Source organism: Polistes canadensis, unplaced genomic scaffold (assembly GCF_001313835.1).
Source record: "Polistes canadensis isolate GaletaPanama2010 unplaced genomic scaffold, ASM131383v1 scaffold_32, whole genome shotgun sequence".
NCBI lineage: Eukaryota > Metazoa > Arthropoda > Insecta > Hymenoptera > Vespidae > Polistes > Polistes canadensis.
Window position 1 is genome coordinate 701,066 of NW_014569579.1, and position 22,094 is coordinate 723,159.

The 22,094-nt window shown below is 28.8% G+C and overlaps 2 protein-coding genes across 2 annotated transcripts in view; both read left to right on the forward strand.

The window, feature by feature from the left end:
- LOC106784229 overlaps positions 1-5,785 on the forward strand; it is a 38,935-nt gene extending 33,150 nt beyond the window's left edge. The window contains exons 2-4 of the mRNA XM_014743555.1: positions 954-1,214; positions 2,476-2,688; positions 3,007-5,785. Of these exons, the coding sequence (XP_014599041.1) occupies positions 954-1,214; positions 2,476-2,688; positions 3,007-3,345 (813 nt within the window). The 3' untranslated portion in view covers positions 3,346-5,785. The remainder of the gene's footprint in view (positions 1-953; positions 1,215-2,475; positions 2,689-3,006) is intronic.
- Positions 5,786-8,738: 2,953 nt separating this feature from the next.
- On the forward strand, positions 8,739-21,676 carry LOC106784243 (organic cation transporter protein-like). The gene is made up of 10 exons (XM_014743578.1): positions 8,739-9,217; positions 14,414-14,518; positions 18,966-19,294; positions 19,359-19,462; positions 19,548-19,702; positions 19,788-20,098; positions 20,193-20,505; positions 20,776-20,957; positions 21,049-21,185; positions 21,267-21,676. Exons 2-10 carry the CDS (start codon positions 14,491-14,493, stop codon positions 21,340-21,342), a joined length of 1,635 nt encoding a protein of 544 aa, XP_014599064.1. The 5' UTR covers positions 8,739-9,217; positions 14,414-14,490; the 3' UTR covers positions 21,343-21,676.
- The last annotated feature ends 418 nt before the right edge of the window (positions 21,677-22,094 follow it).

The following is a 22,094-nucleotide window of genomic DNA, read 5'->3' on the forward strand; positions in this document are numbered from 1 at the left end:
CCAAGGAATTTTATTTTATTGTTAGTCAGATTAAATTATTTCTTCGCTTATTATTGATTACTTATATATATACTCATAAGTATCCAAGTATTTTCTTTGTAACTCTTTCTTCTTGAATCGTAAAGTTCAAACTCGTATAACATTTAAGGATAAAATCGAAAAGAAATGAGTCGATACAAATACTGCTGAGATATTTATAGAAGAATTTAAACTTCAAGCTAGGAACTTTCATGAAATCGATAAGCTTTCATATATAACATAAACGCAAAAGAGGAGCAATTCTTTCTCTATCAGACAAAAGTTCCCTCGCTTTTAGACGAAATCGAGCGTAATATTTTCTAAGGCTTACCTATCTATTCGATTTCTATGTCATACTGACGGAAAGAGAGAAGATAAGAGCATGATAAATGGAGTTGAGAGTCGGTGTGGCCATTGAAACGCATTTGAAGGTGGAGAAAAAGCCGACGCGCTCATATATCCAACTCGAAACTCTAACTATTCGCCTCCGTTTAAATAGGATTTAACGTTCGGCCAATAACGTATGTTCAAAGTCCATTCACTATTTGATTTGCAATATTTAGCTGAATGTAATTCATCGGACATATTCGATCTAAAGGACTCAGACACCAAATAAGTGGAAAATCGGTGAAATTCAAAAAAATTCTGAAAAATATTTCTACTTGTACATATCAGAAATATTATTTTTGTAAACTATAAAAATTTTTATTCCATTTAATTTTTTTTTTTTCTTTTCATTTCTTTTTCGTGCAAATGTATAATATTATATATTGTATTTCTTGTAATGCTGAAAGGCAATCAATAAATCATTACTGCATTAAAATTTATTCTGATATCGATCCGAAAATATATACAATTTAATAAATAATGCAATCGATGTTTAATAAAAAAAAAAAAATAATAAAATCTAATATTATTGTGTCCTTTGTTTTTAGGGCAAAATGAATGGACCGGTGTATGCGTCCTCCTGTCCAGCACTACAATCGAATCTTTCTCTACATAGTTCATCATACTATAGCGAATACAGTGGCACGACCAGAAGACGACTGTCTTCGACTGGCGAGGCCGATACTTCCGCTACTTCGAGCTACGAAGGAAGCGATAGTTCCGAAAACAGCGACGAATCACGATTAGATCCGGTCAGCCAAATGGAACGTGAACAATTGGAGACTTTCTTTCGTGGACTTAAGTCACAGGTATCATATAAAACACAATGCATATATATGCTGTTCAAAATATGTGGACATAATTTTAAAAGTGGTTTCATATAATTATGTACACGATACTATCTTGTTTCCAAATTATAATCATTTTATTATTATAATATTATCAATGTAAATTATCGCAGAAATGTATTAGCAAATTTTCATACTTAGTCTTATCAACGACAAAATGTAATGAATTGATTAGAAATAATGTTTATACAGCAGACAAGAAGGTCGTACGTGAAATAAAAAACTTGCTTGTAAATTGTGAAGCAAGCATTTGGTTAAAAGACAACTGAAAGACAAATATAACTAAAATTTGGAAACAAGGTATTCATGCGGGAAATTGAAATAAAAATTTTTTGCAACTGACATGAGATAGTTAACACTTGATGTTATGATAAAATGAGTTAGGGATGCAATTGCAGAAATTAATAAAAATTCACATGAAATTCGTCATATCATAAACAATAGACTACAGCAATGTTATACTTGTATTTGAATAGGCGGCCAACATTTTGAACAGTACATTTTAATATTTTTACGATTTTGTGTAACTTTTGAATAAAGACGTAAATGTTTATATAACTTTCTTTTTTATTTTTAAACTTAGAATATACGCTTACAAAATTTACGCGAAAAAACTTTAGACATATTGTATATTGAAATGAAGAAGTGTAGCCTTTGAATTTTCTTTAAAATTCTGAACAATTCAATATATTATACGAAAATATATTTATTCATGAATGTTTGATATATATAGGTATATCTTATTTGAAATTTTAAACGAAATTCTATTCGTTATTCAAAATTTGTTTCTAATGGAACTTATTTTATTTCGAGTGAGACATCTTGTAATGGCCATCTTGTTTAGGTAAACATGTCTTCGAGATTTCAAGGCGATTATTATATTTTGAGAATTATAATTTTTATTTACTTATTTGTTTTTTAAATAAAACTATATGTTTTTACTTACATTAAACAGACTAATAATAAGTAGAAAAACATAATTCCTATACAAGAAAAAAAGTGAACCGCAACAAACTCTTAAAGGGACTTTCATTTAATTAAAATTTTTACCATAACGAAACATTCCCCTCGAAATAAAGTATGTTCTGCTTGAAACATTTGTTTTGAAATAACGAATATTCTGTAAGTTAATTGCGTTTAACGCTTTACATGGTACACTTTGTATATAGATAAAATATTTCAACATATTAACGTTTCTTTATCTTTATCCTTGAATTTACAGGTATTCGTATGCGAATCACTAGCAAACTTGTATCTTGGTAGCGCCTCGCAAACAGAAAGGTGGGAACTTCGATTCACTGGAATACCGGTCGTCGTCCTCGATCTTGGAGAGACACGATCAAGATCCAAAAGACGCATCCAGATTTTGCTAGCTGAGCGAGGCACTTGCTTCACATTATGGCGAGAAACTATCGATAATCTTTCATCGTATAAGGTATGCTTCCTCTTCTTTTCCATTTCTAATTAGAAAGATACTACATATAATATAAGATAACATGATATTTACATTATTTCGAAATCAAATAGAAACGAACATTTGTTTATTTATTAACTAAAGAAATTTTCAATTGATACACCTGAAAATGCATAAAATTGTTAATTAAAAATACAAAAAGAAAAGAATCTCTAAAGTTAAATATTTAATTATAATAAGAATAATAAAATCTTTGTAACGAGTTAATATTACTTTCTTATTTAATAGATAATAAATAAAATGAAAAAAAATACAATATAATATTACAATTTGATATAGGTATCCGGACCAGCATTTCACACGATGTGTCTCTCGTCGGACCACACACGTTTGGCTGGACTGAGTTTTGACAATCCGAAAGCAGCAAACGATTTGTGGCAGCACATAGAACGACTGGTCTCGTGTCCAGAGAACATAAGTCTTTCTGTGCCAGGTAAAAAGAAAAAGAAGGTGCCTCAAAAGAAGGTCGTCCTACCAGCGAAGAGCAATATAAGCCAGCCGTGCCAATTCCAGCACGTGACGAGCGTCGATGCTGCCGATCGATCGCGATATTTTTCCCTTCAAACGTTGGTGCCAGCCTTGAGCGAGCTAGAGAACTCCCTCGAGGCAAGTTTCTGAGTCACGGACAGCCTCGCAAAATCCTCGTAGTTTCTCTTAACCTCTTCACCTTATCGAATCGAATCTTCTTCCTTTTTTTCTTTTCTCTCTCCCCTTTTTTTTTCTCTTTCCTTTCTTTTCACAAAGAGAAAAGAAACTTTGTCGAGTTGAGAAAAGAGAGAAATAATGAGAGAGAGAGAGAGAGAGAGAGAGAGAGAGAGAGAGAGAGAGAGAGAGAGAGAGAGTTCCGTTTTAAAATGACGAGCATTGCTTGATTAAAAAGAAAAAAAATAATAATTTATTAAAGAAAAATAATCGATAATAGAAATCGATCAATTTTCATTTAAACAAAATCTATATTTACTTTATTTCGATAATTTTACACGAACTCTTCGATATTTCATCTAATTCATGATACGGATTTTTTTGTTACCGTTTATGATGAATATTGAATAAATGGAAGATTAAAATTCATTTAAGTTTTTGGGTGAATCATTTATTTTCGTTACCCAATATAGCTGTATAGATGAAATATCAAGTTATTTTTGAATTCTTTCAACAGCTAAACGTTGTTTTCCATCAATTTGCAATATGAAGATTAAAATTGGACTTTTTGTTACTTTTTGTTAATATTGTTTCATTTCGAAGTGTATTATTCGTCAAATATGAGTAACTACGATGACATTGCTTATATAATTTGAAAGAAGTGCTCGAAATTTACATTTAATTATTTTGCGTTGAATAATGAAAAACGAGCGTTTCAAACAAAAGAAGATATGTGAGGCGTGACAGAAAATGATAAAATATAATAAGCGAAAAAATTTCAAAAAGTAGCATTAAAAACTTCGTCGTTTCGTTTCTGTATATTCATTATTATACAATATTGTATATTATGTCATAACGATGAATGTTACTTTGACAAAATGTTAAAATGAGAATTTTAACATTTGAAACCTTTGAAATAAGAAAACCTTTGAAAATAAGAATTAAAATCATAAAGTTTCGATGTTTTTTTTCTTATTAACGAATTTAAATAAACACCTTAAGGGGTGGTTATCCGACGATACAATCACTATATAAACGTGATCGTTGAAATATCTGATCTTAGATATATCTATAATAATAAATTTTAAATCTAATAGACGTTCTATGATAAAATTCGTTTAATCATAAATCATCATTACAATGTTATTACATTATACGCGATATATGTGTGCGTAAGTTTAAAAACTCGTGTAATGTGTATGTAGATATACTTCTCATAACTTTCCCTCTTAAGATGTTATACTGTTTGTAGAAATTGTAACATTTCTCTCTGCGTTTGTTAACGCGATCTGCGTTTACGATTTTAGCCAATCATTAGAAGATTTCCAAGTAAAAATATTTCTCGTGATTTGTAATTTCCTTTTTTGGAACAGTCGATAAAGTTGATTGCTATCCTTCTGTATTTTAAAGCTTTCAATTATTAATATTTAAAACTTATAAATAATAATTAGAAAATTTACAAAAAAATACAAACTTGTCGGAAAATCAATGTCTCGATAAAAATTTGAAAATTATATCGTCATACTTTTGAATATTGTAATATGTCTACGATCTACGATGGAAGAAACGTTTAATAAAATAATACAGTTTCCGTTATTATCGATGCATGTAACAAGTGACAATCTTTATGATCCAAAGTAGCAAACTTTTCTTCTATCTTGGTGTTAAATTTTATCGGCTTAAGAAACAAGTAATGTGTTAGTCTAAAATATAAATGAAAAGTATTTCTCTTTGAAAATTATTCAAAAAATAATTATTGATACGTATTATCTTACCGATAATAGAGGGTCTCGGCTAACATTACAAAATATTTCGTATGCAGATTGCTAATTAACAGCGATTGCAATAAGACTGGTCTTACCATCCACATTAAAAATATTCTACAGTTAATAAACGTGGATCAAAGGACATTTTTATATGTCGAGCTATCATTATAGATTATAGAAGTATCACTTATTCTAATATCATTTTACTTTTTGAAATATGTATATGTTAAGAACAAATCATTTTTAATTTTTAAGAATATATAAGTATTTCATTTTACTGATTATCTCGCCAATCAAATTAATTATACTTAAGATTAATTAGATTTAACGATGCGTTGTAATCTCAATGGAATTTACACTGCGATTCTGTTAAATTCAGTATGATGTTTTTTGTACGAGCATAATCGTAATCAATTGATTAACGAATTTTTAAGTTACGTAAATTCTAGAAAGATTTTAACGTTTTTATGTAAACTATCTTCGAAACATTAATTAGTGTTAATTTCTTTATCCACGACTGTGATATAAATATATTTGTATCGTTACGTTTCATAATATGTATCAGCATTAATCATTGCGAATTAAGCAAGATCATAAATATCGTTATCTATGTAACAATTGTGGTAATAAATAGTATCTTAAATCTTAAATCAATTTCATTAATGGGATTATACTATAGAAAATAAAGAAAAATTACACGATCCTGAAATTTCCATTCTTATTTTCCTAACGCATTCTATATTATCGATAGAAATTAATTCTGTACGTATATCAACAGATGACGCTCTAATAAATTTTTACTACAAAACAATATCTAATTTAATAAATAAACCGTATATTTTGAAAGTGGTCTAAGTCCATTTTATTACTTTTGTTGTTGTTGAACGTAATAATATCTACAATTGGAAATTAAATCTCATTAAAAAAAATTACGCGGAAAAAACAAAAAATGGACTTCAGTTACTATCAAAATAAACGACTCAAATAATCAAGAATAATACTTTTATCGTAATCACGCTTAATTGAAAATGAAATAAATTTCAAATTATACATGAGAGTTAATAAATATCATATTATTATTAATTTTAAAAGTAAGTATATGCTTTCTATCAATTCATAAAACAAATTAAATTAATATGTTTTATTTTAAATCCAATAATCTTTAGTTTATAATTAAAATTCATACTATATTGTAATCTCGAAAAATGAAAAGAGGAAAATTATAATGATTATGAATTATTGTTTGGATGTCTAGTTTTTATCTAATATAAACGTATTCATAATGATCGCATTATTATTATCGTTACTTTTGCAGTAATTAATGGGGGTTCATAAATTTATAAATTGACGGTCTCATTAGTTCGAACTTTGAGGAAACTCTGTTAATTTCTAATTACATGAAATATATTCTATGCATTTTATCAGCATGAGAATATTCCATTGACGGAACCATTCAATTTAAATCATTTCCAAGTGTGTTAACACCATCAATAGATTCAATGTTTGTATTGTAATTTGTGATAAACTGTTGCCATTTCTCATACGTACAATAAAATTCATGACCGGATATCGTAGGTCATCGTGAACAAAACGGAGATAGGAGAAGATTGTTTCTTAAATATTCCAAAGTCTCAAAAAATCCATCGTTTCCATTTTAACAACAAAGGAAATTCACTATGCAAATGTCTTAAAAAATCTTGTCGTGTACAGTGGGTTTCTAATTATCCATACGATATTGTAACTAACGTAAAAAATAATGAAGCAAAATAATATTAATATCTTTAAATTACAGTTTTTTTTTACGCGGAATTGATCTGACCGCAATTCTTTAATTATTATTTCATTAGTTCATTAATCATATTTAGAGAAACAGGACAAAGAACATCATGGTAATTAACAACGTTTGCAGTCAATTATAAAATAATGGACAGTAGAATCTCAAGCATTTTTCTAATCAACGAAGTAAAAAACAAAGTATTCTTTTTATAACTATAATAAATTTAAATATAAATTTAAATTCTATATTATTGAATCTGTAACAACACAAATGATAAATTTAATATAATAATAAAAATTAAATTAATTAATAATAAATTAATAAAGTTAATATAAATTATAAGTTAATAAATTTAATATAATATTTTATAAAAATCCTATATGTCTATTGTATCTGTTTACTTTATATTTTTAATATAACGATTAACATAAAACATTCAGTAATTTAATTACAGTCAATCCAATTTATATGAAAATTATTATACATCTACTAGGAACGCGTGTACCGTCCTCCAAAGTAGTTGTCTAATAATTTTTTAAGAAGGATGTTTCTTAATTGAGGTCAATGAAATCATACTTTTTTTTATTATTTTTTTTTCTACGACTTTATAAGTAATTCTGATAAAATACTCGTTTACGAAAAAAATGATAGATATTTATTTTGTATTCAAAATTTTCAATCTTTTGCATTTAAATATTTTTTACGTTTAAGTTAATTACTTAGAACATACGAATAAATAGAGAAAAATGATGCAAAATCAAAAAATATAAACGTTTTATTAAATATTTATATATTTTCATATTAAAAGAATATTATTTTATTCCAAAAATCTCTATATATTCACCTTATAAATAACAATTAGATTAATAATAATTATAAATTTCTAATAAATACAAAGCTACTTTTCAAAATAATCTTAACAACAATAAATGATTATTAAGCATCTAAGCCTATATACAAGGTATAAATTATCACTAACAGTGTATCAAAAATTCCTATAAAAGAATTTTAAGTCAACAAATCTCACGTTAGTAGCAATAAAAAAAAAGAAGTATTAATATATATATATATAAAATACATTAAAGGTGAAAGAAACTATTTAAGTTAAAGAATTTTTTGGAGATCGTTAGACGATATTCATTTACATATATATAATACATAGATGAGCGCTTGAAGATACACGTATAAATACACGTACAAATATTCAAACACACACATTCCTGCACACATGCACACGTGTACATACACACACTTACACATATACACACATAAATAACTTTCATAAAGAGATCCCGTTTTCTTGGATGTCGCGACGCCAAGATGGACTCCATCGGTTGCGACGCCTCGTCGTGTTCTCCGTCGAGGCGCTTTGGTATAGCTTCAATGCTTCCCTCCATCCTCTTCGCCTTTTCATAAGCATCCTACAACCTCTACCACATCACCACCACCACCTTCTCTATCTCCACCTCTTGATACTCTCTGGTGCCCGCGGATGGTGAACGCACGTTAGTATAAGCAAAAGCAACGTAAAACACACAGAAGAGTCGTCGTTAAAAAGCCTTCTCGTTTGTCAGTTTCGAACAAGCTAGCAGTGCGAGTTAACGCATCAACTCGCTCATCCGCCTAATAGCGTTACTCTTTTCAAAATATTCGGGTCCACTTCTTTATCTTCTTTATCCTCTTCTTCTTCTTCTTCTTCTTCTTCTTCTTCTTCTTTCTTGTTTTTCTTACATTCTTTCATATATCTTTAGTTTTATTTTGTTTTTTTTTTCATTTTCGGTCAATTTTAATATATTCTTATTTCTTTTAATTCTTATTTTTTATTCTTATTTCTTCTTTTCTTTTTTTTTTCAATAAAATAAATTCTATGAAAGATAATAATTTTTATACTGGTTAATAATATACACTTACGTGAAATTCTACACTTTCTCTCCTTACTTTTTCCGAGTAAAGTGACTTTCGTCCGCATTTAGACGCTTTATCGTTCACCAAACTCTCTTCGTACATTGTCGCGTTTATATTTTCTTCGTTTATGTTAACCCGACATTTAACAAACGATGAATTTAAGAATCTTAATTGACAGCATGTAAACTTTCTTTTCGTGAAATAAGATCGATCATAAAGATAAACAGTATTTCGATTCTAAGCTTCGGTTCAATAGGATCACTTTGTTGTACGAAAATCGATCGAGTGTCTATCGTTTAAATTTATTAATGTAAGTGATTTTTGTTTGACGAATAAAAGAAAAAACATTTCGAAAATAAAAACTACTTGTGGCAACGTTGATCTTCAAGCAAACAATCAGGTAACGTTATATCGAATTATAATATTTTATTTTCCATTTAATCTTATCAATTTCAATGGAACTCTATAAAGTTATAACAAATAATTAAAATCGTGTTTTATCCATGTCAATTCTTAATCAGTCATGCATATATAATAAATTCGAGTATTTTAAGTTGATAACAAGTGTTTAATTACATTAATTCTTAAAGTAAATTCAATAATGTATAAACTTTGATAAAAAGAAAAAAATTTACATTTTTATAATGATCGATGATGGATCGGTTGATTGAAAGTACTTAATATCTTTTCACTTCGACGAACATGCGTACACGTATACATACATACATATACACATACTTACATAGATACTTAAAGGGGAGTCACAGAAAAGGCTTAATGTAAGCATTACTAGAAAAACAGTCGTTACTACTTTTTTCGTTGACTGTACAAGAGGTTGCACGACCGGAGCAATATACGTTTAAAGAATGAATAATTGTAGAATGAGTCAGCGCATTCTAAAAAGTGTAATTGGTTCAATCGTTTTCTCCTAACTTCTTTTTCAGATTTTCGTATTTCACGATCTTATCCAGGTCGTGTTTTCCTCGATATTACATTATCTAAATTAATCCTTTGTTTTTATTAAGCAACACGTCTGTCAACGAAAGACAAAACAAAACAAGATAATTTTATGATCGAATTATTTATCAAACGATAAAATTAGTTGATATAAATACATCGATGAAAACGAAAACGACTACAATTTTGAAAAAGGCATTTTATCTACCATGTGTAGAATCTCGATTTTCTGAAATTCAACACGTGACAATTTTCGTGAATGAATTAACAACGGATGCCACATTTGTTTTCCGTTTTTATTCGTGTTACATCTCGCGAAATTTAAACTAGATGTTTTATATATATATCTGTACATAAATATGTATAATTTTTTGTTATGACAGATTTAATTGCTTTTGCTTTTAAGTTTCTCTCTCTCTCTCTTTCTCTTTCTTTTTTTCTTTCTCCTTTCGTTTCTTTGATTTTCTTATTCGCAGCATATTTATACAATAAAATTTTCCATTTAGCGAATGGTTTCGTAAAATAAAGAGATCAGAGTAAAGTTGACAAACGGCGTTAACACCCTCTATTGCGATCGTCACAATATTTAAACAATTCACGAAATTCTATTCGTTGTAGCCAAATGCTGTTATGGATGAAGTTCAATGTGTTTTCGAATTCTTTCGCGAAACCTGTTCTCTCTCTCTCTCTCTCTCTCTCAAAATTTCGTTTAACACATGTTGCCAATATCGAGTAGTTCGTCTCGACAATTTTACGATTATGTTTATTTAAAGATCTGTTAATCTGTTAACTTCTCTTGTGATAAAAGAATAAATCAATTTTATTTTTATCATTTACATTGACTCTACGTCCGTAACACTTTTTATATATATCATGGTTACTTTATTATTTAAAATTATATTTACTTACGTGTAACGGGTTATATACGTTCAAACAATTACAATTGTCCTTAAAAAGTAGCCATTTATTTTTAAAAATAAGAGAAACGTAATATATATTATATAAGAAAAGAATATAAGGAATATAATATATGAAATATTTGCATAATATGATATTATTATAGATAAAAATAAAATATGTTTGGTTGTAAAATAATTTCTAATTTTTTTGCGATGAATTTCGGAGTAAAACTTCTTGTAAAAAAGTCTAAAGAAGTTTAATTCTGTAGACCGCGTTGTCCAAGATCAATACAACAAGAAGAAATAATTAGAAACAGGGAACAGTTAGAAAGTTATAAATATATGGATATTACATAAAAATGAACATTAAGTTAGGCTAATACTCGTATGGATTAAGACTCTGAACTGTGGTTCTTTGTTTATTTGTTATATTTTATATTCATACTATAATATAAAAATGTATGCGTAGTAAATAAGATAAGATGCGTAGAGCTCATTTGCTAAAATACAATATGATAAAATCTTTGCCAGAAATATTTTACTTTCGACTACAAATTACTAAAAGAACATTACACATATCCACTTATTGATTTATCTAAAATTTTCTATCTCGTTGATAAATTTTATATCGTTATAAATAAATAGTATGCATTCAAATTTATTAATCAGAAATCTTTGCAATGAAGAAGTTAATTTTTTTAACTTTATTGATAGTCTAGTCATCGAGTGAAATGCTAAAGTTCACTAATTGATACGAAAATGTTACATAATTTTTAAAGATATAAAAAACATTTGGTATTTTATTGAAACGAATCGTATACTTATTACATTCGACATGTTTGCCTAATTCACTGTGATTACAATTGTATACACGTGTTTTATCGTGTTTGTTTTTTTTTCACTACAGCAAACCCACTAATCTGCGACAGATTAAACTTTATTTATTCATTTGTTCTTTTTAGAAATATTGAAATTTATCTGTTATATTTTTTTTCGATGTGTGTGTGTTATTAAAGAGCTCATAATAAAAAATTTCGCGCTTTAAACAATTTCTAAAAAACGAATAAAAAAAATTATTAGGAATTTATCACTGAATTCTAAATAATAAATTAAATTATTGTACAAATAATAGTTATAAGTAAAAGGTAGATTAACTTATATCGAATTAACATAACAAATATATATTATTTTATAAACTTAATCTTATCATTTTGCATAACTATTGATTTGACTCATAATTCTGTTGTAATAAATTCTATTTTATTAAGCTTTTAAATTATTAGTATATAAATCTTATATATGCGTATAAATAAATCAGCATATTTCTAAATATTATTTTTCAAAATTCTACTCTTATAACTTATTTATAAATTATATTATAAAAATTATTACTATAAAGAATAAAACAAAACAAAATTAATTAATCGAATTAACGATTATTTTATTTACGATACTTTCAAAACGTTCGTTCAGTTCAATTTCTACATTATATTATCCATTTATCATATATTCATATTCGCTATCCAAACCTGTATAGCGAAGGTGGTCGATTTGAACCATGTAATGGACACGCGCTTAAGATCACTTTACGCATCGCACTAAGCGTTGCGTCGGAGTGCGAAGATATTCTTTCGTATAGATAAATGTATTAACGAGTATATTTGATCCACTCTTATATAGAATATGTGTGTGCGTAGACATTATTATTCATGATGTATACGATAGATCAAGCAAGTCGATGCAAAACTTAGCTTTAATTCGAGTCGGTCAAGATGCAAGGACGTAACTTCATAGTTTCATTCTCATAAACGAGATTCTAATCATATATTACGTTATTATTTAATATCTCTGTTTCTATTTAATCCTCTCTTTCTCTTTCCATTCATTTGATTGTCGCATAACAATGCATTTAATTGACAAAGCGTATATTTTGACGAACTTAATTGCGTCTTGATCAATTACGAGTTGTTAGTATTTTCTCAATTGATCCCGCTTTGACTGACAAAGAAGATAACTTTCTTTAATTAAAATGTAGTTACAATTCTTAAGATCAAATTATTTCGAAATATTGTCTCTTTTATTAATTTCTATTTCTTTTCTTTTCTTTTCTTACTTCTAAATTATACAAATGTATATAATATTAATCGAGAGAAAATATTAAAATGTTTCAATAAATTTTTTTAACGAATCATGACTTACATTTATAATTTTATCCTAATAGACTCGTCAAGAGAACAATAGTTTCTCGCTAAATGTGATATGTAATTTTATTCTTAAATCAAACTATAATTGTATGTTACTTTATAAAACTTTTTACTAAATTTATTCACTACTGATATATTACTCTCTAATGCGTAAATATTTCTTTTAATCCTATATCGACAGGATGAGTACTTTTTAAGCATAAATACCTATTTTAATTATCAATTGAAATTGTAAATAATAAAATAAATTATCAAATAATATTCTATAAAGACCGTGAAGAGTACTAATAAATTTATTAAAATTTTTTAAATAACAATAATATTGAAAAAAAATCACCCATTATGTTGACGAAGGATTAATAAAATTGTATATATATATACTTTTATCTCACGAAATGCTAAAAATATCAACATTTTCTCGAATAAACGGTAAGTAAGATTGAGGCGCCTACCTCGGAAAAGATAGGACATTAAAGTTGTCTGCAAAAATTCACAGGGGTATAAAGGGGAGCCTTGATTGTAGCTTAACGCCAATCTTGCGCAGATTCCACGCTAGTTGTTAGTCATAATTAGCCCTCAGCGGGCGTGATAACTATAATCAAGAGGTAATAACTGATGGAACACCTTCTTTCTTTGAGGATTGTTAAGCGTTGCCATTCGCTGTTACCTGCAGATAACTGCAATTGCAAGATTGTCTCTCGCTCTTTTTCTCACGTTTTCTCCTTGTCCCTTTTTTGCTCTCTCTATCTCTCTTTTTCACTGCTAACCAACGCTTTCGAATAGGTCGTTAACTTCGAGCACGTATGAATGAAGCGTTCGTTGTCAGTTCCAAAGTCCTTCGTGACACGTTACATGTAACTCTTTTGTATATCGTGTAAAACAAGAAAATCTTCAACTTGTTAAATAAACTGAGAAAGTATAATTATTTTTCAATAAACAAGAGACATTTTATCGGATAATGTGAATGCATAAACAGGTATAAAAACAACAGTAAACATCAAATGCTAATGACTCGACGTCAGAATTGATTTTTTTTCCTACAGAAATAAATAAGGAAAAACAAATATGCAAGTTATGAGATAAACGTTGATTCAAAGGTCAATGCGACGTTCCGAAGAAAAATATTTTTCATTTTTTTTACACACTCCTTCGATGTTGAGCAAGGAACCGTTAGACTCGTTGGTATCGTTATATTGCTTTCGAAAAACTCGTTCATACATAATATATATATACTTGTGATATTATATACCTGCCTATATAACAAAAGTGGTCCTGGTTTCGTATAGGATAAAAAATAATATGAATATTATACGAATAGGTAGGACCCCTAATAAAAAATTCAATATTCAAATAGAATGAATAAATAATATTTAATGAAGTAATAAAGTTAAATATATCTCTGAACCTTACTATCGACAACCAATGTGATTTCACATATTATACACGGAATAATTTTGTTATTTGCTATACGAACCAATTTAAATATCAATATAGATCAACGATCATTCAAATTTTTCGTTCTTCCTTATGTTACAGATAACAAATTATCGTGAAAAATTGGACGTAATCTTTACACGCTAACCAGTGAAATATCAACGAAACCAAACAGTGATATGAAGAATACGCAAACTAATGGATATGGTATGAATTATTCCTTCTTTTTTTTAAGTCTTTTTTTTCTTTCTTCTTCTTTTCTTATCTCCAACATTCGGACAGATCGGCGTAAAAATAAAAAAAAAAAAGAAATGAAATAAAACAAATATAAAAAAAAAATACGATTGTATATATCGAATCAGTTGAAAGAAAATTTACGACGTTATTATCAGCAAAGTTCGATTAATCGAGACGAGTAGCAATGAGCGACCGCAAAATATACATTGATTCCAAGAAAATCGATCTCGAATCGAGGAGGAGCATGCGCAACAAGAAAGGCTTGTGTCGAACAACATAATGCTTACATGCATATGTATGTACGCAATGTACACAACGCATGTACGCGTGTGTGTGGTCGACCTTTTACGTCTCCTAAGAAGGAAAACGAAATATGTACTGCGCTTAAGATGCGAAGGCTAAATATCTCGAGGTTAACGTGCATGTTATAGTTCGTATACACCTTATTCACCTTTTTATTATTATTTTTTCTATTTTTTTATAATTTTCTTCTTGTTTTTTATATTTTTTTCATACAGACGAGTTCGTTTTTTTTTTCTACCTAGTCTCCACGAATCGTATTAATCGTGAACGTTATTTTTCCTCTTAAATAATGATCATCAGGAGATCCCGGTCTAAAACTTGAACGATATTTACAAATAATATCGCAGGAAATTTATTGTCGAAGGAAATCGGGTTTTCCGTGATTTATTTTCAATAATTCTTCTAAATTTCTGATGCAATTTCATTGGGACTTGCTATCATATAAATTATAATTTATCGATATAATCGTTGTTTTATTATTATTATTATTATTATTATTAACGCTACTTGGCATAAACGGTACAAGCTAAATGCGTAGAAACTTCTAGAATTGGTTATTTTATTTTGTTTTTTTATGTATTAGTTTCATATATAACATTTGTTACGCTAGTGGTAGATACACAATGCAACGTAATGGAAAACACAGAAAATTATACTGTTAGTATTGAGTAATGACTATCAATAGCCTACTTTTCCTTAAACATGTGTTGATAATTTTAATTCTACGCTTCAAGTCTTTTTTCTAAATAAAAAATAAAATTATTTATAATAATAAATATAAAAGAAAAGAATAACTACAAAGTAGAATATAGTAAAATAATTGAAAATCTGAACCATTCAAAAGCACGATGCATCGAGAATGTGCAAATAATTAATAAAATACAATATTTTGTAACACTTGGTCCTTTGTAACGATTCTTCTACTTTGTATTCGTTTGCTATAACTATAAGACTTATTATGTACATTCGTTAAAACATAATTACGTGAATCGAAAAAGATCTTTTCTTTTGTAATTTAAATAATGCGGCCTTACGTTTTGAGTCACGTGCATTCGCATTGTGAATATAAATTCGATTTACGAAAAGGTAGAACATCTGTCTATTCTCGACAATGAGAAACAATACTATCGGCGAATAAAATCGGGACGACCTTCCGCGAAAATATCTTTTCTTGATTTATATTGTTCAGGTAGAACTTGAATTTCAAATGACTCGAATTCCGTCCGTTTTTCTCCAATGATTTCTTGATCTAAATTCCAGTGAACTTGCTTTCGTACTGTGCAAGCATACACGAGTAAAAAGATGTATAAAAGAAGAAACAAAAGTAAGAATAAGTAAAATACTTGTCGACCTTCTTTTTCTTACAAAGTAGAACTCAACTTTATTGCTTGTCATAAATTATTTTTCTTTTTGTAATTTTTTTTAATAAGCTCCTGATAACGCTGTATTTCCCCTTAAGACGGTATTATAACAATAATAATTGTCATCAAGGAATGTTTCACGTTTATAAAAGTTTTATCATCAACTACTAATTACTACTTCCGCGTAGTAAGTTTACGCGTCGAACTAGCGACGAATCAAATGTCGTCGGCAAGTTCTTTCGCAAATGATAAATTGTTCACACGTGCTAAAGAGTAGTCGAGTAGATGATAAGCACTCGGTAGATAAACTCAACCAATCCTGAGAGTTTCTCATACGCACACCCACTTGTTGCACAAGAAAACGACGCAACTCTGACGTCAACGACACTCCTACTCTCGGTAATACACTCTTCATATGTACATTGTCATATTATACAGATGTATACATGCCTATATATATATGTGCATACGTAGACAGTACAAGTAAGTAAAATACGATTACGAACGGCGAATATTCAATAGTAAGCAAATTAATTCAAATCACATCACAAATGAAATATCATTAATTTATCTTATAAAGCACGAATATTTTTCATTGGATTGACCATGCCCAGGACAATGATCCCCATAATGTGTGTGTATTTATATGTGGTCGATATTTCAAACATTAATATCTTGAGAAAAATTTGCTTCATTTAACAACACAGCATTGAATTAAATATATTTTTTATCAATCTAAAGTTTTCAGATAAATTGAACAATTTCCACATGTTTCTTATTTTAAAAGTGTTAACATGAAAAGTTTTTTTATGATAAGAACTATGATAATTTAATAATAATAAACTGATGGTGTTAAGTAATTGTATATTTTATTTATCTAGAGTTTTCAAATGATCAAGGTTAGCAGAAAAGAAAGAAATTTTATCATTGTAGACTAATAAAAATAAAAATAAACTTTAAATAAGTTAGTCTTTATCGTATCTTTATCATCAAAATTTAAAAAAATATATACACATTTCCTTAATCGTAATATATTACATGGATTACATTTAATTACTTAGATAATATTTTTAATCCGAGTTAAATTTCTTTGCTTCTCTCGAATCTCGAATGACTTTTCTTAATGTGAGATAATAAACGTAAGATTATCAATTTTTATATAGCCATTGTTGAAATTAAGCTCTTAACAATAAAAGATCTGATGATATGTCTATAGGATTAAGATATGTCTGATCAATGTATTCACATTTACATCTGAATTACCAATACGATTAAAATGAACAAACATTACATCCCTACAGCGAAGATCGGAAGCTCTTATTGTTCCGATGACTATGCGAAAGTAATGACTGAGCTGAAAACACTGTTCATCTGTTGAACTCTTGGGATTTAACCCGCAATGTAAACTTTCAATCATTACCACCGCAATAATACTTACATATAGCAAGGACCAGGACTTGCCCGACGTGCTTCCTAATCCCGCGATAACAACTTAAGTCGCAGATTATACTTTGTGTAACAAGCCACTTCCAATCGAGGTTGTTAGTCCTACTCGGATATATGGAATCAATACTTTCAAAAGATCTAGACAATGCTTTAATCTTTCTTCCACCTGTCGTATTCTTTTGTAAAATGTCTACGTCAACAAGATCATAAATACATAAAAGATGTAACTAGAAAAAACCATTACCTGTCTAACAAAACTCCTTGTAAGGCATACACTATAAATCACGTAATTAGGGAAATATTTATTTAAAAATATTTTATCTATAGATAAACAAAAAAACACTTATCTTACAGTTAAATGGTTGACATCGCTAATTGCGTCTTGTATGCCTACTTGTTTATATATGTTCAGTCGGTAACCATAAAAACAGAGTTTTCTCATCAAATTCGGCGATCCACCAGTTTTCACAATGTTTGTTTAAACTCCGTCTTCATTTCCCAGAAAAAGGTAAAAAGAATTCTTAACTATTGAATCTTAACTGAATGAAAAAAAGCAGAAAAATCGAAAAACTACTTGCGAAATGTTCCTCGCCAGGTACAGAAAAAAGTAATTTCTCCATTACTATTTATTTGCATGAATGGGACACACACTTGCTGAGCAGCGCGTTACTTCTTATGAAAATGTACGAAAATGACTCGATGACTGGTTTGCCTCAAAAGAACAACAATTTTTTTTAGCATTCACAAATTGTCAGTCAGGTGGGAAAAATGTATAGCTAGCGATGAGCACAATACTACGAATAAAATATTTTTTATCATTTTCATACAATAAACGCGTATTTTCTATACAAAAATTCCAGTTTCATATTTACATACCTGATATTAAGACGGTTCGACTAATATCACTCGAGACACGTATGATTTGCATAACGAATATGAAAAATACACTAAAATTGCATTAGGATAACCTTGTTCCATTTCTTAATTAATCTTACTAGTGTATGCGCTTTTGAAGGAACGTTATATGATAGCCATATCATAATTTTGATTTATTATAACCTCACGAAGAAAAAATATGTAAAATATTTCCCTAATTTTTATCTACACTAATTTAGTTCTGTATTCTATAACTTGTTAAATAACAAAGTTACTATGAAATATAAAAATGATGATGTTAATGATGGTGATAATAACAAAGTATCAAATATCTTAAATACGCCTATTGCAACATTATCAATGAAAAACATTTTTTATTTTTTTAAATACCGAATCCAAAAGAGGAAATAAATCATTTTCTTTGTTTTCAGCGGATGTGAACGTTAAACAAGTTCAAAACGGAAAAGATAGAAAAGTCGACGAGGACTATGGCGAAGACATTGACGCCGTGCAACAGGCAATCGGTGATCTCGGAAGATGGCAAATCCTCGTTTGCCTGGCGATCTCGCTCGTTAAGTTTCCAGTTGCTTGGCATCAACTGGCGATCGTCTTCATGGCACCTCATCAAAAATACAATTGCACGGCACCAGCAAAAACGAAATTATTAGATCAATGTATGGTCAGCATTAATGAAACAAATATGGAATGTACAGAATGGGAATACGATAGAAGTATATTTCCAGAGACTGTAATATCGCAGGTATTTTGCAAATTGTCTTACAATGTTTTTCTGTAATATTTTCTATAATTTATTATCGTTTTAGTGGAATTTAGTGTGCAGTAGAACACACTATGCTAATATACAACAATCGATTTTAATGTTCGGTGTACTACTTGGAAATGTCATTTTTGGAAGCCTGGCCGATAGGTACGAAACAAAATGTATACAAATAAAATTAACTATTCAAGTAATCAAATAAATGATTACACCGATAATTTCATTTTTTACGTAGGTACGGTAGAAAATTACCTTTGATGGCCTCAGTCATTTTACAACTGACTTCAGGTATCGGCTGTGCTGTAGTTCCATGGTTTCCAGCGTTGTTAGCACTAAAATTACTCAGTGCCATGGCTACAGGTGGAACAATGGTCACTAGTTATGTCATTTGTAAGTTATCTTACAACTTTGTTCTATTTTAATACTTTCATTTAATTTATAAAGAATGATATTTAAAAATCTATCATTTTTCTAGGTATGGAAATAGTCGGTACACAGTGGCGAGCAGCTATCACTGTACTTTATCAAATTCCTTTTAGCTTAGGACAAATGTCTTTGGCTGGAATCGCTTATATGTTTCGCCATTGGCAACACCTTCAAATTGCCATTACGGTACCTTCTATTATTCTCTTAAGTTATTGGTGGATCGTGCCTGAATCACCAAGATGGTTACTTGCCATGGGTAGACAAAAGGCAGCTTGTAAAATTTTAGAAAAAGTAGCTATTATCAATAAGATAGACAATAAAGACATTCCAGATACAGTTAGAAGACATTGTCTTCATCAGGTATGTTTATTCAATACAATTTAATTGTAAATTACTATATTATTACTATTATATTTCACACACAAACAATTAAGTAATTTTCTCGTGCTATTAGAATTCCAGAAGAACAGCCCAGGATCATAATGCATCTTTCCTAGACTTGTTCCGCACACCTAACATGAGAGTGAAATCATTATCGATCTTTTTTAATTGGATTGTTTGCGGAATGGGTCTTTTTGGAATGTCACAGTACATTGGTCAAGTAGGCGGTGATATTTTTATTAACTTTGCTATCTCTGGAGCGATACAAGTACCAGGAAATTTCGTAGCTTGGTGGGCAATGAACAAGTTAGGCAGAAAAGTAACTTTAATTAGCAGCAACGTAATAGCTGGTATTTCTTCTCTCGCCCTCATCATTGTACCACATGGTAAAACCTCATAAAATATATAGGATGTTTCATTGAAATCTATCAATAAAAAAATTGGATTTCTTAATTATAAAAAATATGTTCATAAATTTTTTAATTCAGATAATGATTTTATATTTATGATTTCAATTGGTTATTGATTGCAAACCAATTAACATTTAAACATATTCTGTAATAACAAAGAATTTCAATGATTTGTTAATTAAAAATATTTTATCTTTTGACGAAAGTTAACTTAATCTTTATAACTAATTACCATCTTTTTTTCAGATCTCGCATGGCTGAGACTAATCCTCGTTTGTTTCGGTATTGTCGGCATGTCGGTAGCTTTCACTTCGGTTTATCTTTTTTCGGGCGAATTATTTCCGACAGTTGTTAGAAACATGGGTGTTGGTACTAGTAGTATGTGTGCAAGAATAGGTTCTATTGTGGCACCTTTTGTCGTATCTTTGGTATGTTAAAACATAAAAAACAATTGTTTAATTGTGTCTGTATTTATTTTTATACGTATAATAAATAACAATATTATTTACATATATGAAGAATCACGTAGCAGAATGGTTACCACCAATTATTTTTGGATGTCTGCCGATTATGGGAGCTATGCTTTGTCTCTTGTTACCAGAAACAGCAGGATGTACACTTCCGGAAACGCTTCAAGATGGAGAAGATTTTGGCAAGTAAGTAAAACATGTTCGCAGGATGAATAATATAAATAAAATGTTAATAGAAACTTTCATAAACTTCGTTTTATTTTACAGAAAACCTAAGAAAACAAAGATAACGAATGTAAAAGACATAATGGAGCATAATGAAGAGGAAAAATCTATCGTATAAGGACAATCAAAAAACTTCAATTGACAAATCTGTTATCGTACAATTAAATAATATATATTATTATATAAATACTACACGGGGGGTCATTCCACGTCCTTATTTATTACATCGCGTATATGTACAAATTGGAGGTTGATTACGAAGAATTCGTTCGATTTGCCTCGAAAAAAAGAATCGTTTCAAATTTATAAAAATTCAACGTTAACATTGCAACACTATCATACATGTGATAGTTTTTAATTCGTATAAAACATTACTGCCAAATAAAAATTTGAAAGAGCAATGTTTTGTATGGTTTGTACGAGAACATGTAAATAGAAATTTCTTTTTTATATGATAACTATTGTTTTCCTTTTATTTTTACTTCCACACTTGTTTCTTTCCTTATTTCCTTAATTCATTGACATAATTCAATTTCATTATTGATATTTTCAAAAAGAAACATTTTACAATATAGTATTTTAATTAAATAATTTGGTCTTAATTTTTAATAGAAAATTTAAACGAAAAAATCACGGTTTTTAATCTACTTATCATTGTTTATGCGTGCAATCTCATCACTTTTCACGTGATATATATATAGGTCATGCATCAAATACGATACTCACATTTATAAATTTAAATATTATATATTCTTGACAACAAGATAATATGATTTAAAATTAATAACCATTTATAATTTAACTAATATTTTCAAAATTTTCAAAATCTAATAATGGCTTATTTTATATTTTAAATTGTTCATCGAAAAA

Excerpts from the sequence above, each read along its gene's own strand:
- LOC106784243 (XM_014743578.1), top strand. The coding sequence starts at position 14,491 with ATGAAGAATACGCAAACTAATGGATATG. Across the intron at positions 19,703-19,787 it reads GGTCACTAGTTATGTCATTT|GTATGGAAATAGTCGGTACA; the intron begins GTAAGTTATCTT and ends TCATTTTTCTAG. Across the intron at positions 20,506-20,775 it reads CCTCATCATTGTACCACATG|ATCTCGCATGGCTGAGACTA; the intron begins GTAAAACCTCAT and ends TCTTTTTTTCAG.